General features: G+C 40.3%; 1 protein-coding gene across 1 annotated transcript; it reads left to right on the plus strand.

Annotated features, from left to right (window-relative positions):
- The first annotated feature begins 10,582 nt into the window (after window positions 1-10,582).
- Window positions 10,583-12,479, plus strand: LOC129410150 (proline-, glutamic acid- and leucine-rich protein 1-like). Its single transcript, XM_055157607.1, has 2 exons — window positions 10,583-10,628; window positions 11,947-12,479. Exons 1-2 carry the CDS (start codon window positions 10,589-10,591, stop codon window positions 12,477-12,479), a joined length of 573 nt encoding a protein of 190 aa, XP_055013582.1. The 5' UTR covers window positions 10,583-10,588.
- The last annotated feature ends 1,479 nt before the right edge of the window (window positions 12,480-13,958 follow it).

Consider the following 13,958-nt stretch of genomic DNA (forward strand, 5'->3'; position numbering starts at 1 on the left):
TTTGGGCTCTGACATTTAATACTTCAAAAGATGTTCTGCTGTCGATCTGCCCCGCCCCCTCGCTCTAGCTCTGTAGTGACGGTATTTCTTTTCATCCTCCAGCCTGACCACTCTTTTTTTTAGTGACCCGCCTTTTGGCTTTTGCAAACTTGTCACGAAGATTACAGCAGACTTTTCTACACTGATTTTCGTCCGAGCCTAAAATGTCTGCGATCTCCCTCCATGAATTTCTTGCCATTTGTCGTCTTTATAGTCACTGAGCGTCATGTCGTATAGATGTTTGTATTTTCTCACCATTTCCTTCAGTTGTGACTCAAAACCATCCTTTTTATTTAATCTGTTTTTTTTTTATGCTCCACTCCGGAAAAAAAAAAACAGATAAGCCACACCCACATAAATAACCAATCAGAACGAAGATGTCGTATAGCGGTGCCAAACTGCTGAACAAAGTTATGTTATGTTCTTATAAAGTATGAATAGGCCTTTAGCTCACAAGTCTACATCACACATGTTTCCACATGACAACTCTCCATAAATATACAAAAACATGATACAAATCTGTACACAACAACTTGACAAACTTGATACATTGTGCAGTAGTTTCATTAAAGGGATACACACCGATTGTGTTGTGATAACGCTCTGAAGGGGGAGAACAAAAGGGCAAAAAGAGAACCAACAATCTAAATATGCTGCAGTTAATACTCCATAGAAGTGAAATACCCAATCTTTAAGAATTTCATCGGATTTCATTAGGAACAAAGCTTTATGCATGATACGATTTCATTGATCTTCACTTTAATTTACTCATTCATTTAGTAAAATGTAAAAGTTCCATAAGTGCATCATTTTAAAGTTCAGTCCTGATGCCAAGACGGGCCTATAATTTATTTAGGCAAAATTACTGTTTGAATCAATGCATTAAAAAGCTCTATAGAAATCCTTTTTTCAAATTGGAGTACTTTGCAATGAAGGCTAATGCTATATAATTTTAGATATGGCTCCACTTAAACCCACATTGATTTTTTAAGTGAACTTGTTTGGCTCAGCAGATACAATAGATTTTGTTGCTTCACTTATCAGTCCAATCAGCTCTCTGCTTCAGACTTTTGAGGAGATTGGATAAGAGCTGTGTGATCGAAGTGCCCATTAAAACTTTCAATACATTTTACTAACTATATTTGATGTTATGGCTGGCTAAGTAAAGGTATTGAGTAGTTCTTATGTAGTTTAATCTGGATTTTCCAATAGGATTTCATCAAGTTGGTCGAAAAACACCACTATAGTTTAAGTTGCACCGTGTAACTTTTCTGGTTGAGGTCCACGATTTGCTTGTCTCCATGGGGATTTTTTTTGCTGGGTCTGGAATCTTCCACAGTAAAAATCAATACTGGTATCGGATATCGGCGCCGAGACTGAAAAATTTGCTGGGTCAGGTATCAGTTCCATAGTATCGGTTGAGTCGATATCTTGATTGGGACTTTAATAAATCTGTTTACCGTATTTTACACACCATAGGGCGCACTCTTAAGCCTCCCACCCCATCAAAAAAGGACTGCGCGCCCCACAGTCCAGAGCGCCCTATACACCATCTCAGGTGTCCCAGCACGACTTAAGTAAACTACAAAGCCGCACCACCCGCAGCGCACGCAAACACGCACAGAGCAGACAGCGACCGCGCAGCGACAAACACCCACAGCCACACTCACTCACACTCCACACCGACGAGGAACGAACCGGAGGAATGAACCGAAAAAGCGATTGCAATGTGCCACTTCTAGCCACAACTGAGTCACTGCAAACATGCCAACAATCCAGCGGTCCCAGACAGCACCCTCCCTACACGCCACAACTGAACAAAACCCAGAGTCACCGTGAACGCGCCAAATAAATTACCGCTGACCCATCTAACTTTTTTTCGTTTAATGAGTCTTACAGTCCTGTGCAGTTTATATGTGAAAAAAGTTTAAAAATGGACTATTCAATGACAGTGCACCTTATAATCTAGAGTGCCCTATAGTGCGGAAAATACGTTTTAACATATATTCATAACTGTGTTTTAAGGACATAAGTGCCATTTTCCTAGCCTGATTCATCAGCCGGTTTCACCTCATAGTGAAGTGAAACCGGGTACTTTTTATATTTAACCAATCGCTGCTATTTGGTCCTGACGTATGTAATGCGCCGCTAACGGGTCTAACTGGTATATTAAGCTTTTCCCAAATTCCGTAGGAAGAAGGGCAATAATGTCTTTCCCCTTGATAAAATTCACCGAACATTCTCTTTGTTTCGGCTTTAAATCCTCGATCTCGGGAATCCTTGAAACACCGAATATATGGCTCTTCGCTGATTGGCTGGTGCCCGAACTCACACTTCCGGGGGTTTTGCGAACTGTCTAGTTTATTCCGATTCCTGACTTGTTGCTGGAGAGAAATTAAATTGAGCGGAGGCACTAGGTGGCGCCAGCCTGGCTCCATTTTCTGTCCCTACATTGGTATCGGTTTGTATCAGTTATCAGCAGATAAGTTATAGTGTTGATATTGATATTAGTATCGGAATTTAAAAAGTTGAATCAGTGCATCTCTAATGATTGCACATACAGTATTAGTTCTATTATACAGGTGTTTTTATTGCTCAATAATAGTTTAAATGGCCTATATTACGTTATTTTCTGATCAACATTCTCCATAAAATGTAAGCAATGCACATTTAACACTTATTTTATTAAAGGTTGTATAAAGGATTTTTTAAGGGAAGAGAAATACAGCGAGAGTCCTTGTGCGCATTCAGAATTACTGTTGAAGTGACCTGTCTAGAAGTAATTCAGCGACCGACGCGTCAGTTTTTAGACCCTTCATCTGCTTCGGTCGCGCCATCGCTGGACGAGATCTCCAAGAATCACCTCAGTTTGGCTTTGCTCCTTTTCTCCTTCTCTTCTTCTTTCAGCTACCTCAAAAACTGACTTTCTTTTGCGGCGAACCGGTCGTGGATTCTCGTCCGCCGTCACGACAAACTTTGTGCGAAATGCGAGGAAGCGACAGTTCGAAAAAGCCTCTAAGAACCACTGCGTAAACCACATAATCCCTGCGCTCCGACGAGTCAGTTATACTAGGGAGTTTGATTGACAACCTAACAGCCAATAGAAAATGAGGGAGCCTCGTTTTCTATTGGCTGATGTTTATCTGGCCTCACTACGTCCACAGTTGATAGATTTTCGTTCTTTTTTTTTTTGGTCATCATAATTACAAAGCTGCTGCGTCTCTGTAATGGTATTTTAATCTTTCACTGACAGTTTGAAACAAAACTAAAATCCTCCATACAACCTTTAAGTCCAGATTCTTATTTTAGCTGTAAGTTGTTGCTCTTTATGTTTTAAATGCATTAATCCATGTTATTATGTTTTTACCATCTCCAAAACACTAGACTTTATACTGAAACTTTGCAGCTGGTGCCATCAACATTCTCTGGGGGTGTGATACTAACTGGAAGCACTGCTCTATCTGAGGATTTATTAGACTTGCTTTATTTTAACACAGTCTGACCATAAAGAACTGACTTACAGGTGAGATGATCTGTGTTGTTAAACAAGTCTCTCACATGTAAAATGACCGAAATGATTTGCCAGTATCTTGTCTTATGATTTCCTCATCACAAACATACCTGAAGCTGTGTTTTGTCTCATTTATGCATCTTTATGTGTACACTCATGCATATTTAGGCTGGGTTTTCCTCTCATACAGAAACCACTGTTCATTTTTGATGTGGTAATGCAGATCTCAATTTCACTACTCATTTTACACAGAGAAAAATCCAGCACACCATCTCACTTGCAGACTGTGTTAAATCCAGATTCACTCTAACTCTAAGTTGTTGCTGTTTATGTTTTAAATGCCCTAAATGATGTCACTTGGATGAAGAACCTGACAAGACAAAAGCATCTAAGGACATCTCCCCTGAAGAGGTAAGAATAAGGCAGAGACAGCAGCAGTGAGTGGGCAGTCTGTGGGACACCATGATGTCCGCATGAGTCAACCAGAACTTGGACATAAATCTGTGCATAGCTTTATCAGTGGGTTTTGTGGTTTTATGTAATTCTATATAGAACCTCTGATTTTAGACTCAGTCAGGGTCACATCTGTAAATGGGTGCATCAGGTTGAAATGATTTGCCTGGTGTAGAGTTGAAAGTTTGTTTTCTATCTATTACAACATATACTGCAGTACCAGAGTTGACTGTATCTCAACTACTATTATCACTACTAGTAAAAAGTAATACCTATTTACTGCTATTACAATTAAAGGTTCTATATTATGCAAAATTGACTCTTATGAGCTATAATCCACGTTATTATGTTTTTACCATCTCCAAAACATACCTGGAGTTTGGTACATTCACACACTTTTGAGTAATCCTGCAGATTTATTTGGCTACATCTCCAAAGCTCAAAATACTGTCCCACCGTGTAAGTGAAGTTTTCAAGATAACAGCTACCGTTTACATTTAGAAACTGGAAATTATTCAAATGAATCTAGTGAAGGTGCATGGAGTAAAAAAAAAAAAAAAAAAAAAAAAAAAGACAGTGGAGTGATTCTTGTGTTACCACATGATGTCACAAGGTGGAACAGAGTGTTTTAGGTTTGAGGGAAGAATTCAGCCTAAATATGCAGGATTTTAGCATGTTTTGGCTGAGATCAGAAAATAGTGTAATATGCTTCCTTTAATAATAATGATAATAAAGCACTTAGATGGGGCAACAGTATTTACTATTAAAATAAAACTACTGTTCTGTTTTTACTGCTGCTGTTCTTACATCATGCACACTTAGTGAATAGTGAGAGTAAAAACAATTAAAAATACATAAAAACTACACCTAAATTGTTATAATATTTTGTTACTTAGCATACTACACTAATGGATAACTCTTTATAAAACCAGTTACATCAATTCATATTTGAGTAAGTGCTGTATCTAAAAGCCATTCAATAGTCAGTCTTACACTGCCCTCTGGTGTCTGTGCTCCACACTGCAGCCTCTCTGATGAGGTTTCAGACAGTGAGAGTCATTAGAGGAGCAGCGCTCTGTCTCCTCTGCTGCTCTAATTAAACAGACCCACATACAGGGATACTGCAGTACTACTACTGCAATCACAAACAATTGTTGCAGTACTACTATCACACACAATTGTTGCAGTACTACTACTACTACTACCGCACACAATTGTTGCAGTACTACTATTACACACAATTGCTGCAGTACTACTACTACTACTACCACACACAATTGTTGCAGTACTACTACTACTACTACCACACAATTGTTGCAGTACTACTACTACTACTACCACACACAATTGTTGCAGTACTACTACTACTACTACCACACACAATTGTTGCAGTACTACTACTACTACTACCACACACAATTGTTGCAGTACTACTACTACTACTACCACACACAATTGTTGCAGTACTACTACTACTACTACCACACACAATTGTTGCAGTACTACTACTACTACTACCACACACAATTGTTGCAGTACTACTACTACTACTACTACTACTACTACTACACACAATTGTTGCAGTACTACTACTACTACTACTACTACTATCACACACAATTGTTGCAGTACTACTACTACTATTACTACTACCTACCACTACTTCTACGTACCACTACTACTACCACCTTCTACTACTGTATCTATTACTATTACTACTATTACTACCACTGCCACTACCACTACCACCACTCCCATTTTTACTTCTTCCTGGCCTTAATCTGGTTTAAAATATTACATAGACCTAATAAGTGTTACATACAATTACTACAACTACACCTTGTAATATAGGGTTAAATGATGCATTACAAACAGGTATTGGTATTACAGCTACAACTACTACTATTACTACTAAGCTTAATACATATTTTACATACACAGCTACCATTACAGTTACTACTACGACTACTAATGCTGCTACAACTACTAACCTTAGGATACATGTAATTTTGAATTGAACCATTTCCCCCTTTCTAATAGTAGTACCATTATTACTTAGCAGGGTAATTGTGCAGTGATGGGACCTGAGATGGGGACATGAGGAAGATTAATAAAGAGCATATTAAATTTGGATTCAGAGGTGAGGCCAAATTTAGAAGATTATTAAAGAGAGTTCAGAGATTTATTCAGGAGGGTGTTAATAATAAGAGGAGAGCTCATTTCATTGGGATTAGAAAATTAGCTGTGCCAGTTTGTGCATGTGCATGTCTCTTTAGGAAAACTGCACTGTTGTAAATACTCCTAATAAGAATACATGGATTTTTGTGAACTACTATTACAACCGACTCTGAACATAAAGAACTGACTTAGCTGGAACTACAACAGGTGAGATGATCTGTGCTTTGAAACCACAAACGTTTATTGAATCTTAATTAGTAAAAGCTCCTGACACACGATGATAAGACTAAACATTAACAGTAGAAATGGCAGATAGTATCGTTTGTTGTGAAATCGCTCTCTTGTTCTTCTGTGTGGTCCAGAGCTGACACTCCGGGGAGGGTTAAAGACCAGACTCCCCCTCACAGCTCCACAACAACACAGCGACCATTTGTAAAAACACTTTGTGAAGCGTTTAGAGAGTGGACAGAGCCAGATTTCCCACTGGAGCGATGAGCGCGGGGTCAGGCGGGAGAGCAGGGAAAGCCAAGTCAAAGTCCAGCAAATAACAGCAGGGTTTAAAGGGCCCGTATCTTCTGATCTCTGTTATAACGTTGTTTCGTCATCGCAAACATACCTGAAGTTGTGCTTACTTTCATTTATTCATGTTTATGTGTACACGCTGCATATTTAGGCTGCAGGTTACAACTACCACTATTAACAAAAAGTTATAAGTGTTACTTCTATTACATTAAAAAGTCCTATATTACGTAAAATTGACCCTTGTGAGCTTTAATCCATGTTGTTATGTTTTCCATCTCCAAAAACTGCTGCCATCAACATTCTTTGGGGGTGTGATGCTAACTAGAGGCACTGCTCTATCTGAGAATTTATTAGACTTGCTTTATTTTAAAACAGTCTGATCATCACTTTTGGGCAAGTTATTTCAAAACTGTAATTTGTTATTTATGACTTGTTATTGTCATTTCAAAGTAATTAGTTACATTACAATATTACTAATAATGCATTTAAAATGTAAGGCATTACATTACTATTGCATTACTTTTAAGTTACTCTCACCAAAATAACTGTGAAGATGCTGAACTTTTGCGCCGTATATGGACTGAACCTGGACTAAACCAGGACTAAACCGAAACTGAACCAGAACGGAACCAGAACTGATAGTGATAAAACTAGGTCTAAACCAAGGACTGAACCGAGGACTAAACCAGGACTAAACTCTGATTAAACCAGAGCTGAACCAGGACTGAACCAGATCGGGTTGGAGTTCTGCACCAGTGCTTTAGCTCGTGGTCACCCGACAAGTTTACTCCGGCATTTCACCGCTGCTGATATCGTGGTAATTTTAGCGAATTTGTATGACGAAAAACCCACCACTTCAATCCAGGATAAAAAAAGCATTGTAACATGTGTTACTGATATTTGTACTAAGTAAAATATATTTATTATTAATATTTTTCCCTGTAATGCCTTACATTACTGCATTACAGCTAAAAAGCAATGGATTACAGTATTTTTTTACTTTTACAACGCGTTACTCCCAGCACTGCTGATCATAAAGAACTGACTTACAGATGAGATGATCTGTGCTGTTAAACAAGTCTCTCACACTATGAAATGACTGTCACAAGGTAGCCAGAATTTGTCAGTATCTTGTCTCATGATTATCTCTGTTATAACATCGTTTCCTCATCACAAACATACCTGAAGCAGTGTTTTGTTTCATTTATGCATGTTTATGTGAACACGCTGCATATTTAGGCTGGGTTTCATTTTGTGATGTGGTAATGCAGATCTCAATTTCACTATTGGTCATTTTACATAGCGAAAAATCCCGCACACCATCTTACTTGCAAATTGTGCAAGCTGGCAAGTATTCACCTGATGAAGGCCTAGTGCCGAAACGTTGTTTATGTCCTAATAAATTTCAGAATTTGCAAGTAAGCCGGTGAGCAGGATGTTCTTGGGCTGCTCCCTCTCCTCCTCTGCACCCGTTTCAAGAAATCGATGTGTGAAGTTCTCATTCATTTACTGTATATACTGATCATTTTGAATTACTTAATACTGCATTAAGATTTTTATAGCGCTTTTTTTGGACAGACTTTACAGAGTGACGGAAGTGAGGCTGCCAATGTGCACCAGTGGCCCCTCCGACCTAGCCTAATTCATCAGACTGTTTCACTTCGTAGAAACCATCTGACCTCGTGTTAGGATTCGTTCACTCGACGGTAGGTAGGTGCGTTTTTTCATTTAACCAATCGCTGCTATTTGGTCATGACCTACGTAATGCGGCACTAATGGGGCTAACTGGTATATTAAGGTTTTCCCAAATCCTGTAGGAAGAAGGGCAAGAATGTCCTTCGAAGAGTCGGCGTCAGAGCACATCTACTGGAGGAGCGTGGGTCACCAGCAGGGGGGGCACTGCCATTTGAGAAATATTTTAAAGTGGTGGAGTCATACAAAGCAGAAATGCTATCAAACACGTTTTTCTTTAACAGTATTAGGCTAATTATGTGTTGTTATTATTTTTATCATTATTTTATTAAAATTATTATTATCAGCTGCAATAGTTGTTGAGGCTGTATGGTAGACGATACGCACACAAGCCAATAATAAAAGGTTGAGGTTTATTAAAAAACAATAAGGCCTGCCACTGGTTGTAAACATTAAACAACAGCCTCTCGTCAAAAACACCCCTGAACAACATCACTGAAAGAAGCAATCGGGCAAGAAAGAGCCACGCATCAGGCAGCACCAGGGCTGTAGTGAGCGTGGTACGCGAGGGTAACGCCGTCCAGTACTGCCGTATAGAGACCTGAGACTTGAGGGACCGGGACTAAACCAGGACTAAAACAGGACCAGTGGCAGCTGGTGGTATAATTTTTGGGAGGGGCACCAAGGCCAAAATTATAAATATATATTATGAATAATATATGTATTATATATATATAAGCTGTAGTATTATAACAAATACCAGAAACAGACATTTTGGTTAGTATTGGCTGAACAATATCGATCAGAGCACAATGAACAGCCAAGCGCAAACTTTACGCAACAACACAACGTAACACGCCGCTCTAACGCAGACACAACAACGTCAGTAAAACTACAATAAGAGGCTACGATCACAACATGAACACAGATGCCGCTCCTACAGCACACGACAGAACAACCAGAGCAGCTCCATCGCACCCACCAGCTCATTTACGCACTATTTAACTATAACACTATTTAAATAGTGTTAATAGTTAACTATTAACACTATAACACTATTTAACTATTAACACTATAACACTATTTACCTGTGAGGCTTCATGTTCAGATTTGCTGCAAACTAATGAAAACCAGCCTCTTACCTTCTCCAGAGACTGAAGCAGAGTGTTTCCTCTGTCCACTGTCCCACTGGTTCTGTCTCCAAAAGTCCATTATCGTATTGTCCAATATGAAGAGATGAAACTGGTCCGTGACGTGAGCTCCAGGAGCCGAGTGCACAAGATGGCTGTAAAAATGAGTCTTAATCCCACTTCCCACTTCAATCTGAAAGTTACGTCAGTCCATATCAGCACCAGGACACCAGGTAGATTTATGCCTCTGCGCGCTCTGCGCAGGTCAAGCGTTTACACCCAGAAACGAGCGGGCAAAGGCGGGTAGAGCAGCGAGTGGCCCCGGCGGCGGCCGCGAGAGCCCAGGCCCGGTGGCAACTGCCCCAGTGCCGGCAGAGACTGTCCCGAGTCCGGGCGGCGACAGTCCCGGGTCCCGGCGGCGGGTCTGTCAGTGTGTCTTTGACTCTGTTCTCGCCATTTCCTGTGTGGAGCTTTAGGCTAAAGTAGCAGCTGCCGCTAATCGTGAAGCAGCTACGAGTTGACGCAGCAGGTTGACGTGAGTGACAGGACAGTTGTCCAATCACACTACACTAAATAAACAGAGACTGTGATATCGTAAAGTTTGTGCCCTCAGCCCGAAGTGAAATGCGCCAATCAAAATCATTTTTAAATAGTAATAATAACGGCCTGTGCTGGGGGGTGGGGCACCAGTGGCCGCTAGGGGGGCACGGCCCTCCAATGCCCCACCTTGCCGCCGACACCGCGGATAAGATTACACTTTAGGTTAAGTTAAAGTTTCTTGTTCCTAAACCCGGTGAACGTGAGAGACACGTCCGTGCGTCGGCGCCATAGCAACGTACAGGCGCGGGGACTATATAAAGCGCTGCATCTTTTAAATCGGTCTGTTTTCACTTGAACGCTCGAGTGAGAGATTTCACGCAACATCGCTGCTGCTGGTAAAATACACTTTGAGATTCCTTAATACCAATATTTCTAGAAAAAAACTACACTCTGGGCATCAGCACACTTTCTAATCCTACTTTGTTAACTCTTTTCAAGGTTTGCAACTTAACTCAACTTAACCATGGCTCGCCCTGTTGCCCGCCTGGACCTCTTCCCTGGAGGTAAGACAGATCACTGAAATATTCGTGAATATAGATAAAATGAACTAAATGCTACATGTTGTCAACCATTTTATCCACGCATGGCTATTTCTACTCGGGTTAGGGTAAAATGGTATCATAGGTCGAATATGAAACTACTTCATTTGAGAGGTTATGACTTTCAATCGACGATTACTTACTGTGATTGTAATAATAACTGGTAAAAGGGGCCTATTTTTCTTGGTATGGGTACAAAGTAAAAAGTTATCAAAGTATTTTCTGGAAAACTGCCGCCGTTGTTATGGGCCGCCGTTGTTTGCACACGGTGATTACACTTACACCTAAGTCATGTACATTTCAACTCATCTTTATGAATATGCGTATGAATATTCGACAGTTGTATTATGCTATCAAACAGGCCTCCGACTAAAGGTAGCACATATCGACAGGCCAATTTAGCCATTGAATAATGCTCCCCCTGTAGAATCACCATTATTTACTTGTTTGTATGAATATGGGTCGAGGTAGCTTATCTGGACAGTCCTACTATCTTCTCCCAAATACTGCATCCACTAGAGATAGCATAACTGACCTTTGTGATCCTGGGGACAATAAAGATGTGACAATTCTATGCAACTGAGTTTTATTTATTCAGCAGCTTTCTAAACAAATTTACAATGTTTTCTACACATGGAAGCAAAATAAAATAGATGGAATGAAAATGATGACGATAAAATCAAATATTAAATCCAAACTATTCAATCATCTAACATAGGTATTCTGCCGCAAACCTTCTGCCTCGGGTAGCTCAAATCGATGGACATTTAAACTGTAATAGCGCTTGGAGGTTGACAGGACAGTTTAGTTTGTAGGTGTCGAAATTCAGTGTTTTAGATCATTTGTGGAAAAAATAAATAAAAAAATGGCACCCAGCCAAAGATTCTACACTAGAATATTTACAGAGATGTACATTTTATATTGAAAGAGATCATGTTATGAGGTTTTGGTTGAGTTTTACTTGAGTTTTAGGGATGAATGGGATTACTGAGGTGCACTGCACACTGGCAGATGCACTGTGGACTTGTGCAAAGGAAGCCAGACAGACCTCTTTGTCTAGAGTCTTGTACAAAAACTGTAGGCCTGTATTTATACCTAAAACCTTGCTGGTAAGTCTGTAATTCAGGACGTGAGCCAAGGAAAAAGTAGTTATAGGCTAATATATTGCACTCACCAGCAGCTCTGGTCTTTCCCTGTTTTTACAATTCTGTAGAATGACTTGTGTGTAAAAATTTGTCTGGCTTTGTATGGAACAACTTGTTAATGTTGTAAAATGTTGCAGTGACTCTGGATCCGCGGGACGCTCCGGGGGACCCTCCTGCTGCCGGCTCCTCGCCAGGCGAGGACGACGCAGGTGAGGTGCAGGTAAGTATGCCTTTTGTTCTTGCTCGTTTCTCCCCTCCTCAGCGACAGGACGTGTTTGAACGAGAGGAAGAGGAGGAAGAGGAGGAGGACAGTGAAGAGGAAGAGGACGATGTTGAGGAAGAGGACTGGAGTGAAGAAGAGGAGGAGGAGGAGGATGACGTAGACTCTGGCTACTCAAGTCTCCCAGAGGAAGACAGTGATGAAGATGAAGAGGGAGAAGATGCTGCTCAAGCTCGGAATGTGAGAGATCGTCCCCCGACCCCCTTTGCTTGGCAGCGAGCAGAGAGCCCTTCTCCTGCGCCCAGTCCCGGCGTTGAAGAGGAGCATCGCCCATCTTCTCCCGCTGCTGTGCTTCCTGCGCCCTCCTGCCATCCTGCTCCTTGCCCTCCCCCCTGTGGGCCCTGCTCTGGACGTCCTGCCTCTCGGTGGATCCAAGCGCCACAGAGATGAAGATGCGGATGAAGAGGGAGACCCCAGCTCCAAGAGGCCACGTCCTTCCTCCAGTTCCCCAGAGCCCGTCCCCTCCACATCTTCTGGGACGTCTGCAGGTTTGTCATGGTACTTCCGCCCCCTGCCTCCATACCCTGACTCGGACGATGACTGAATTCCGTCTCTGAGACTCTGGGCTTTGTAACATCTTTTCGGCAACATTTACCACCTTTAACACCGCCGATTTCATCTCTTGTACATAGTTTTTCAATTTATTATCTCAGCTGTGTGTGAAGTAGTAGTAGTAGTAGCTTTGTGTGGCAAAATAATTTTTCATCTTTTGTGTGTTTCAAAAAAAAAAAAAAAGAAAGCAAGGAATAGTATGTAGGATTTCTAAAATCTTGAAAAGTCTTATTAGCCAAAAAAAAAAATTAAACATGATCAGTAAGTAAATAGTAATAGATAAACATAATTTAAGATACAATGTCACAGATGTCCTGCATATTACACCTCGCATTCTACTCTGGGCATAGGTGGGTTAGAGGTGAGAAGGTAGTGGGGTCGCTGGTGCGATTCCCGCTCGTTTGCTGTGTTTGTTTGCTGTGTTTGTTTGTGTGTTGAAAGGGAAGGAAAACTATGTAGGAACGTAACAGACATAGCATGAACAAATTCTCTAAATGTGCTCAACGACTAAATTCTAATTGAGAAAAAAAGTCAATCTGATGCTTATTTGTAGTTTCCTGTATAGTACACCTTGCCTTGAATTTACTTTGAGCTGGTTCCACTCTGGTCATAGGAGGGTTAACTAACTCATTTAATATTATTTTTAAAATACCTAAAAAAATATAAAATTAAATAAAATAAAAAAAAAAACTTAAAATCAATTTAAATATACTTACAATGAAAGCCCTCACTGGAGGAAACATTTCCCTGTCTTCATTAGGAGATTTTTGTTTTTGTTTGCTCATTCAGCAGTTAGTTGTCAGTCAGTCAGTTTCTCTTTTTTTGTGGTTTTGTTTTTTTTATTTTTCATAATTTGTAAGACGTGGAGACCTAGATTTGTTCACTAACTTGTCGGTTGGTGGGACACTCCCTAATTCTCCCGTTCGAGTTGTTGTTTTATGACTACATTGTACTACAAGTAGTACACAAATGAACAAATGTGTACTATATTGTAATGTTATACTCCTGTAAACAGATGTGGAGACTTGTGTTTGTCCATTCACTAGAGAATTAGTGGGACACTAAGTTTCTCTCTTTTCTCTCTCTTTTTTTTTTTCCCAGTAATTGTAATTTAAGTTTAAAATGCAGAATTAGCACAACCATGGTATTTAGAATTAAACTGTTTATAATGCATGTGTATCTACGTGGCATTATGTCTTTCTGTAAACTGTACTTTTACTTTATAATAATTTGTAATATGTGGAGGTCTGGGTTTGTTCACTAAGTTTTCGGTTGGTGGGACACTCCTTAATTCTCCCATTTAATTTGTTGTTTTCC

The sequence above is a fragment of the Boleophthalmus pectinirostris genome, unplaced genomic scaffold, assembly GCF_026225935.1.
Source record: "Boleophthalmus pectinirostris isolate CB_2022bp ecotype Guang Dong unplaced genomic scaffold, ASM2622593v1 HiC_scaffold_21, whole genome shotgun sequence".
NCBI lineage: Eukaryota > Metazoa > Chordata > Actinopteri > Gobiiformes > Gobiidae > Boleophthalmus > Boleophthalmus pectinirostris.

Coding starts and splice junctions, on each gene's coding strand:
- LOC129410150 (XM_055157607.1), top strand. CDS start 10,589: ATGGCTCGCCCTGTTGCCCGCCTGGACCTCTTCCCTGGAG. Junction 10,629..11,946: donor CCTGGACCTCTTCCCTGGAG/GTAAGACAGATC, acceptor AAAATGTTGCAG/TGACTCTGGATCCGCGGGAC.